General features: G+C 44.5%; 1 protein-coding gene across 1 annotated transcript; it reads left to right on the plus strand.

Moving 5' to 3' along the window:
- Positions 1-1,394: 1,394 nt before the first annotated feature.
- On the plus strand, positions 1,395-5,369 carry HTR1F (5-hydroxytryptamine receptor 1F). The gene has a single exon (XM_053935058.1). The coding sequence runs from the start codon at positions 1,395-1,397 to the stop codon at positions 2,496-2,498; it is 1,104 nt and encodes a 367-aa protein (XP_053791033.1). The 3' UTR covers positions 2,499-5,369.
- The last annotated feature ends 4,879 nt before the right edge of the window (positions 5,370-10,248 follow it).

A 10,248-nucleotide genomic window follows, 5' to 3' on the forward strand; every position in this document is an offset into this window, starting at 1 on the left:
AGGACAAGTATCTGCTCAGCATAGCACCATATAAAATTTATTTCCTTTCCTTGTGTTTCTATTCAATTAAATGTTGGTCAACCAGCACTAAAAACATTTTTGAACAGTCAGTAGCATATTAAGCTCTGACTGGGTTAAAATATCAAACCAAGTGAGTGAGTTGGGTCCAAGGTTATAAACTGCAAACAAGATTCTTTTTCAGCCACTCCAGCATAATATCAAAAAGCTTCAGTTACGTTAATGAAACCAAATTTCTGAAAGAAAAATTATTCACTAATTTCACGTATTTCCCTACATGTGGCATCCAAGGTAACACAAGTGCAACTCACCACACTCAAAAATCTGAGAGAGATAACCCCACTTAGGTGTTCATCAAGTAGATCTTACACAAGAAATTGCAGGTCAACACTCACTAGAGGATGAAACCTGATCCTCTTTAGAGCAGAGCTTGTCACTCACAATAAAAGCTGGAAACTCCAATTCAGCTGCACTCTGCAGGGTACTCAGAAACTCTTCTTGATAAGAATGTATCCCCAGAACACAACCAAGAACTTATTTCATCAGTATTTCTCTGCATTTTCCATCCCACAGAGCCATAGGAAGAGTTAGGCTATTTCCATAGAGGGAGTCATTAGCAGAGAGTCAAGTAGCATCGAAGTTTTCTGCAGTTTTCTTTGGCAGAAACCACAGAACAGCAAAACTTGAGGAAAAGTAAAGATGTTCTCAGGACTCTAATGTACATATAATACTTCTATTAGACAACAAGTGAAGCATTTGAAGCTTTAAAACATATTAAGCTGTTTCATTTTAGAGATGTGTAAGAGGAAGACGTAAAACGACACTTTTATCACATCATTTTTTTCTTCTCCTGTTTGTATGGCGTCACCCTAGGGCATACGGCAACGTTTCACATTTCTATTTTCTCTTCAAAACTATGTCCCACTTAAGAAATCCCATGTTTGGCTGATATATGAGGAATGAGTCACTTATTGATGAGGAAAATTAGTTTATATGAGGAAAATAAGCATTATGCCTGCTGGATTAATGTTTTCATCAGTCATTACATTGCTTAGTGGAGCAGACAGCACGAGCCTAAAAGTGGTAATAGTGCTTACTTTAGGATGAGGTTGTTCACATTAAACCAGTTTCAGGACTCCTCTACAAAGCATTTAGAGTAAGTGCTTCTAGCTGGAAGGAAAATAAGTATTTTTAGCCACTCAAGGAACAATGCTGGAATTTGGAGCCAGCATAATTTCTAATGATAAGTCTGAACTTCTTGTAAGCTTAGGGCCCACAGTCTTTTAAGATGACAAAAATCAAGGGTGCAACATCTGAATGTTTTTACTTTTCCAACAGGTAACTGCTACGGGTAAAGATCATCTTTAAAAGGGAACATGGATTTAATAAACTCAACTGAACAAAACAGTACATCAGAAGAACCTTTCAAATGGGCAACATCCAAGATTCTCATTTCCATTACTCTGTCTGTGCTTGCTCTAATGACAACGGCCATCAATTCTCTTGTGATGACTGCAATAATTGTGACAAGAAAGCTCCACCACCCTGCCAACTATCTAATCTGCTCTCTTGCAGTGACTGACTTCCTTGTGGCAGTGCTGGTGATGCCCTTCAGCATTGTCTACATCGTAAAGGAGACCTGGATCATGGGGCAGGTGGTGTGTGACATTTGGCTGAGCGTGGACATCACGTGCTGCACTTGTTCCATCTTGCACCTCTCCGCCATTGCCTTGGACCGGTACAGAGCGATCACGGATGCTGTGGAATATGCCCGGAAAAGGACACCTAAGCACGCTGGCATCATGATAGCAGTTGTATGGATCATATCCATTTTTATCTCCATGCCGCCTTTGTTTTGGAGGCACCAGACAACCAGTAGGGAGGACGAATGCATCATCAAACACGACCACATCGTTTTCACCATTTACTCCACATTTGGCGCCTTCTACATCCCGCTGGCCTTGATCCTGATCCTTTACTACAAGATCTACAAAGCAGCAAAGACATTTCACAGGAGAAGCGTCAGCCGGATCGTGAGGGAGGAGGGGGTGAATGGACAAGTCCTTTTGGATGCAGGTGAAAGAAGCACCAAATCAGCTTCAATGCCCAGCACAACAGAGAAGACCTCAGATCCCCTGGTGAGCTCTGATAAAATCAACATCACCCTACGAAGTCCCAGGTCTGAATCCAAGCATGAGAAATCCTGGAAAAAACAGAGAATCTCCAGCACGAGAGAGAGAAAGGCAGCAACAACGCTCGGTTTGATCTTGGGGGCATTTGTGATCTGCTGGCTCCCGTTTTTTGTAAAAGAAGTAGTTGTTAACACCTGTGAAACATGTCACATCTCAGAAGACATGTCTAATTTCCTAGCATGGCTGGGATATATAAACTCCCTTATTAACCCTTTAATCTACACAATCTTTAATGAAGATTTCAAGAAAGCCTTCCAAAAGCTTGTACGGTGCGGGCAATATCTTTAAGAGCTTTTGTTCATATAAGGAGAACACAGTCATTATTTTTTAACCTGTATAAATTTATATAACTGAGATGGCATTTGTTGTATTTAAGGCAAAGCACCAGGACTCTGCATTTACATTATAATGACTTTTTTTTGTATAGGTAATATTGGGAGCATTAATTGCCCAAGTTTTAAAGAGATGGATCATCTGGGATTGGTTTTGCTCTAGAAAAAGGGGTAGCTCTGATCCAGCTGGGATTTGCACAGCTGCCTAGCTTGAAGCATAACGTATTACCTTAAATATGGAGGAAATACGCACTTGAAATAGAGGAGGAAACAAAACTTTCTTAAAAGTAACCCTCGGTCATCAATGAAATGTTAAGTAAAACAACACACACGTTTTAAACCCTACTGATATAAGATATAAAATATATCATAGAATGACAACATGATTTTAACAGTCTGGCACAGGCCTGCAGCATAGAGCCAAGCCATTCACAGCCAAGGGTAGTAGCTTTAAATATATCTACCATCATCCTAAGCCAGTGAGCTGCAGAGTGAGCTGCAGCCCTGCCTTGTCCCATAGGTGGACTTCCCTGTGTTACACAGCACCCCAGCAGCAGGCATGGGGCTCTCATGGGTTACCAGTTTCATAGCAAGCCAGTGTTGGGAGCCCTCTGCCACTGCACACCCGCAGCAGTGAACATAAGCCCAAGGGAAACAGCCAAACATCTGGGGCACCTCCAGTGCGCTGGGTACACGGAGTGCCTGGTGCTCTGAGACACCGCTTCCATGGGAAAGGGAAGGCTCATAAAGAGCAGCTGGCTCTCCCTGTGGAGATATTAGAAGGCAGAGAAGCAGGAGACAAGGAGACACTCCTTTCTCCACGTCTCACAGCTGGCCAGGCACAGAGCCTGTCACCTGCAGCACCAAACCAGCCACAGCTCATGCCAGGGCTGAGCATTGCTGACAGAGGGTGGCTTGGTGAGGTTTGAAGAACTGGGGCTGACAGCCCCAGCTCAGCAAGTTCAGCCTTCCACCCTCAGAAGCCTGATGGCCCCGAGCCTCTTCTCAGCTGCCCCATACACCAGGGCTGTGCTCCATTTCCAAGCAAGTGAGAAAGCACAGCAGTGTCAGCAGCGTGGGTCTCTGGAGAAGGCATGTTCTGCAGCAGGGGGAGAGGGAGTGACCTCAGTACGCACTGCACACCTGGGCAGGGGATCCTGTGGGACACTCACTGAGAAGCTCACCTCTAAACCCCTCCTTTCCCCAAAGCACCCATCCATATCCCCATTCACAGCAGAGTTAAAAAGGCATTACAGGAACTCCAGCCCACCCTAACTTAGTCAAAGATGACCTCTATGAACAAATCCCTCCCAAGGCTGAAAGATGGCAGCTTGGCCAATCCTGACTGACACGCTTTAGATGCCGAGCCATGAAGTTGTTAAGAGCCACACCAAAGCCCAGGTTTTGCACTTTTCAGGACGAACAGATTCAGGCTGTGTCACTAAGAGCCCAGATTCAAATCCTTTGTCAGACATTCAGTGCTGCTTCACAGCAACAGGTACTTGAGGCTCCTTACAGAGATTACAAACCCCACTGTCAGCAGCAGCAACCTCCTGCAAAGGTTCTCCAGTTTGGCACCTGGGCCACCAGCCTAGGGACACCACAAAGGAACTGAGAAATGACAGCAGCATGGTCACCTTTAGTTGGGGAAAGGTGTCACTGGCCCTTGCAATTGTTCTTCCAAGAGACTTTCAGTGGTTTGTACTAGACAAAAAAAAAAAGAAAAACACTGGAAAGCAGTCAACACTGTCATTTGTCTCTCCCCCTCTCCCTCCTCTGTATTACAAACTCTGAAGTTTGTAATAACTTTTGTATTTTCCCCACTGGCTACCAGCTGACACAACAGCTGTCAAAAGGGTTTCCCCGCAAGATGACGAGGTTTGAAACTTGAGATACTGGACTAATTTGTTTCTTTTACTTGCAACTTACTGTATTCTGCTTTCACATCAAGGTCCAAATGAAATGCTATTCAGAATTAGCAGAAACAGCGCATTTGCTTGGTTGTTGATTTTAACATAGCCAGGAATCTAATGGAAAGCTCACTTGTCATACCATGGAGCTCAGCACAGCAGTGGCACAGCTAAATTTTGAAGATACTGGGATGCGACAGAGTGGAATTGGCTCATGCCCAGTGCAAGCCAGCACACTTTATTACCATTGCAGTCAGAGCACAGCCTCTGCAGCCCCCACGACCTCAGCACTGGCTGCATTCTGCTGAGAGAAAAAATTGCTCTCAGCATCAGCTGTGCTCTGCTGTCTCCAGAAAGAGCCATGAATTTTAGCTTTCCAAAAGGATTAGCAGATTAGCAGGAGGCAGCACAGAAAACCCCACAAAATCATTCACTCTGGAAGACCTCTGTTTCCCACATTTCCTGAGTCATAACCCTGGGTGTCTTGGGGGAATCCATTCCTCTCCTCCTGCCTCTCCCTTTATGGCTGCTGGAGTACAGACTATATTGTTTATCCTCTTACTTGTAAGATGTTTGACAATATCTTGTGAAATCAAATTGAAAGGAAAAATAGGGGCTGTTTTTCAGGAGAAAAGATACTTAAAATACTCATTTAAATAATAATGGGTGAAGATCAAAGAAGGAACCATATGTAGATAAACAGAAAATAGCTGTCATTTATGCACTGTTAACAGTATTATACTCTGAAACTAATTAAGCTGCTAAACATTTCTCAAGATGCAGGGTGGTTTCTTTTGTATAGTTTTCACCGAGCTGTATCTGCTCACCCTTCTGCACAGCGGTGGGAGAGGCAACTACAAGAAATCTGATCAAACAAGTGGGAAGTTATTCCATTAAAAGCATTTGAGGCTTGAGGACCATCATTTCTTGGTGTCTGACTGCGACTCATCACTCGTTCCCTTACAGAACCCACTGTGCCAAACACCTCCCCACACAGCACCACACAGTATCATTTCATCTCTAGCATTTACCCATGCATGTGATGCATCCAGAAAAAAAAACAAGAATTCCCCTTTCAAAATGGATAGATGTTAAGATGTCTGCAGGATTCTGCTTTCCCTCCCCATGAAGCACACAGGCTTGCACTGGACCTTAGCACCACGTTCAAGCAGTACAATTTTATGCACTGGAGCTAAGATTTTTTGCAAGTAGCTCTGCACCCTGTGAGAGTTCAGCCTCTGCAAAGAGGAAAAAAAGTGTCTGGTTTCCCACCTCCGTCAGAAGACTCTGAGTGTATTTCAGGGAAAGGGTTTACATGTCCTCCAGAATTTGCACAAAGCTTCCTGGGTCCCTATCCCTGCTGCAACTGCCCTCCCCATTGCTGTTTGCTGCCCACCCATCAGTTTAAATTTCTTCCAAAACCCAGAGAACTGGATTTGGAACAGCTGACCCACTCCCACTTCAGCTTTCACAGAGACTTGTTCCTGAAGCACCTGTGAACACAATATCCAGCTCAGGTGGATGGTTTTTACAAGCAACAAGCAATTAGATACACCTCATTGTGCTGTACTCATTTCTTTGCCTTTCCTCCCTGCCCTGATGCTTTATTGGTGTCCTTTCCTCCTGAGGATGGCATACCCCTACAAAGAGCTTGGGGACTCAAAAATACATTTGTTTTAGTGATGCAGTCACACTTGTTAACACATGACTGTACCACCCAGAAACACCCACCTCATCCAAATGCACTTTTGGCAGTCGCCGTCTTCAGCTGGCGCCTGATTGTTCTCCGTGCTGGGGAGGTGCACGGAAATAGCTCAGCGCCAAATTATTTTCTCCAGTAGTTACAAACTCAGCACTTTATTTCTAGGCAAGTACACATTACTACTCGACCTTTGTATGTCAGATTCTCCTCGCAGAAGAGAAACAGAAAATCACTGCTGTACTGCTGTAGCTGAAAAAAAAAAAAAAAAAAAGAAAAAAAAAAAACAAAACCCTTGTAACAGCCCTGTAAAGATTAAGAAGAATCTTAACACTTGTGTCAGTCCTACTACACAGACAGTACTACCAATAGCAGAACTGCTAAAAATTACTAGCAAGATGTTGATATCTCCTCCCCTGTGAAATCCTGAAATTAATTAAACCAATTTTTTTTTTCCCCCGGATCTTTCATTGTCTTCTGGAGAACCAGGATCAAATTTCTTACTTTACTTCTCAACCAGGAAAGCTAAACCTCTAAAAGTAACATAAATGGCTTTGTGATTTAGTGTTTCTAGCCATCATAAAGTAACTCCAAAAAATTAAATCTTTGATTATACTGATCTTGGCTAAGAGGAAAGATTACAGAGAACAGAACAAACAGAAGTCAGCTGCAAGGGCTGTGAACCACCAAGGTTACCAGCCAAATTCAAAACAGACTTTCTGGTGCAAATCCCCCACACATAATGAACACCAGTGACTGAAAGCAACTTTATATCCTCACTTTCTCTCCTAATTTACCACAGTATGAGTTTCATAAATTTCAGTTGTTTACTTCACATTAAGTGAGTTACTTCTTAAGAACTCTGCAACTCAGGAAAATTTCAGAAGGGAATATTTTCAGGCAAGGAAAAAACATACTGTCTATCATTAGTCAAAGTACACTAGTAAAATTATGAATTTAAAATCCTGGTTGGGGCTGGGTAAAGTCAGAGATCTGCTTATCGAATGCTATTGCTTTTAATCCACTAATAGCTCAAACCAATTTTATCTACTCTTGTTTATTATATAATACTATATTATATATAGAATATAGGCCTAAAATTATTTAAAATATAGTTTTGAAGGTATTCATTGCTATGCACCAGATGGGCAGCACACTAACAAAAATTAGCCTCTCTTTCCACTTTAAAGCAAGATACCTCCTATACATGGATGATATTTTCCCCTCACTAAATTAAGACTTTTCCTTTCTTCCAGTACACTCATTTATCCGAAACGCAGAGCTGTATTTCATGGTTTGGGTTTAAAGATGAAAAACATGTTTAACACCACAAAAAGCGCTAACTGCTAAGGTAATGCTAGAAGAGGGATTAGTCTTCTCACTTTCGGTTTAGATCATGACTGGTGGTAGACATTTAATGCAATAGCTGGTTCTGTGCTCTGGCAGCACTCCAAGATGCAAAAGCTGTGGTTAATTTGTATGACAGCAAGCGTCTGCTAAGCAACTCGCTCTTGGCTAAGCCTGGTTTCCTATCTTTCACAGTACAAGCTGCATGAAACAGTCCACAGCCATGAAATAAGGAATCAGCCAGTTTACACTCCAGATGTTTCTAGTCTGGCAGTAACTGGAAGATAGTTGCCCCACAAACACACAGCACTAACCAATAGCAGCAAAGCTGTGCCTGCATCCACAGGAAAAAAAATTCTTTCACATTCATCTACTAATTTGGAGGCAGGCTGAACTGACTCATAGCCAGGTGGGCTCAACATAGAGCAGCACTGCTCCCCAGCCAGACACAAAAAGAGATCCCTTCAAAGAGAATGCCAGTGATTAGCAAAACAGTGTTGAATTACCTCAACAGCTCTGGTCAATACAGGGCTTGCATTCTCTGCCATCAAAAAGTTCGCCTCTTGAAGCTTGAGGTGATCCATCAGCCTAGATATATACAAAAATGCTGGAATTTAAGGTAAGAAAAATTCAAGCTACGTGTTTTCAGGTTGGGGATTCCTTCCAAATCTACTTTAACAGCCAGTAAATTGCAGTCATTTTGCACCCAAAACAGTTTTCCAAGTGAGATATGTCCACAACAGCTAAGCAGGACTTCATTTTTCACACACATAAATATATGTTACTAGTGGACTGTTTCAAACATCTTTCATTGATGGTCTCCTCCATTTTGACAAGTATTTCTTTCATCTGGTTTACAAAGTGTGGAAGAAATACTGATTAATTAATTAGCTAGGTAGGTTTTATCTCATTTTTATAGTCAGAAAACCAAAAGCTAAGGGGAGAAGGCAGCCAGCACCTCATCCTGAGGTCCTGGAGTGGAGGGGAAAGCAGGGGAAGGGAGAACAGGAATCTCTTTTTAACTGCACAAGGAATCACATGCTAATGTCTGAGGGATGAAAATGAGAGCTGTGGAGCAAAGCAAATCAGAAAGGGGAAGGAGGAGGAAAACAGGGAGAAAGACTGAGCAGCTTTCTCCTTATAGGGCCTGGCAGCCTTGAAATAAACTCGCTTGAACTCATCACAGCTCAGATCCAGCTAACAGAAGTGCCAGTTCACTTCGGAGCTGCCTGGCACCTCCTGGAGCTGAGAGAGGGAGAGGAGGTGGTTTTGCCACCTCCATCCCACACAGGGTCAGTGCAGCACTGCACAGCTCAGCACACGTGATCCTTCTCCAAAACTGCTGGGACAACTCTGGTCAGCACCAGCCGTGCTCAGCCAGTGAAGCTGGGGAACTGCAAGTACTGAGATCTTGAGAGGTACAAACAGCAGAGGAAAAAAAAAATTAGTAGTAAGAAAGGATATCTTAAAATCTTATCTACATTCCAACGCCTTCCCGCCTTCTCAAAAGCCACCTCAAGTACCTGGAGAGCTGAATGGAGACTTTGTCCCTTGCTTTAGACAGGGATAAATGCTCAGCTTGCTTTATATTTCAGAAGTACAACCCATACAGTCACTTCCATGTTTCCTGCTCTTCTTAGTTAAATACCCCAGTGTATGCCAATCCTCCCCAGCCCCTGCCAGCCTGGCCCTCGCCTGTGTCTCCAGCTCACTGAACATGGTGTTAAAGCACTCCATAACAATTTACTCTAGCACTCCTCTCTTTCACTTGACTGGAGAAGAATAACAAAAAGCAACTGAAACCCCCTCCAAGCTCTAAACCTGCAAATAGGGCATAAAATAGAAATAGAAGGAAGCAGCCTAGATTTAAGAGAAAATAAATCAAGTGACAGTCCTCAGAACTACCCTTCCTATTCACCCCACTCCACAACACACACACACACTGTGAGGGAAGGGAAAAAGTTATTTCAGTAGCAGGTTTGACTTATTTTGTATAGTTGGGTAAAGAGCTCTCGTTTAAAGATCCTTCAGGGGAACGAGGAAGGCTGTGAAATGATAACCTGGTTTGCCTTCTGTCATCCTCAGCTGTACAAAGAAAACCAAAGAGGAGCGAGGGATTATTGACTCGGGTGCAGACAGGGAAACACAGCACAAAGGAAAGGGGAGGAGGAGGAAGGAGAGGCTCTCGCTGAGGGCTGGGTTCTCACGGGACAAAGCAGCTTTGCCTGAGCCCCCGGACACTTCGTGAGGGGATAACCCCAGCCCTCCTCCGCGGGCAAGGAACCAGGAGTACACAGCCAGCGGGGTGGGAACGGGAGGCGATCTGGGGCTGTTCTCGCCGTGCCAGGCCCCGGAGCCGCTGGAGGCTCGCTGCAGGGCCGGGGATGTGCCGGGCCGCGGAGCTTTTCCCGGGCGGGCGGGTCCCTCTAGCGGCACCTGAGCCCGGCAGCGGCCCCGGCCGAGCTCCCGGTCCCTGCCCGTGGGTCACAGCCCCGGCTGCCGTCCCCACACACCCTCCCGGCCGGGGTGGGCTCGGCTAGCAGCCGAGCCCCGCGCCCCGAGAGCCCAGCATGGCACCCCGGTGACAGGCACCTTGGCGGAGGAACAAACGTGCCGACAAGTGGGGAAACCATCAGCATGGGATCCCCCTCCTTTGCCAGCAAGATTCGCAGAACCCCCGTGTCTACCTTCACCCCTGTTCAGTAGGGTTTATCAGAGAATCACACAATACCCTGATTTGTAAATCAACC

The sequence above is a fragment of the Vidua chalybeata genome, chromosome 2, assembly GCF_026979565.1.
Source record: "Vidua chalybeata isolate OUT-0048 chromosome 2, bVidCha1 merged haplotype, whole genome shotgun sequence".
Lineage (NCBI taxonomy): Eukaryota > Metazoa > Chordata > Aves > Passeriformes > Viduidae > Vidua > Vidua chalybeata.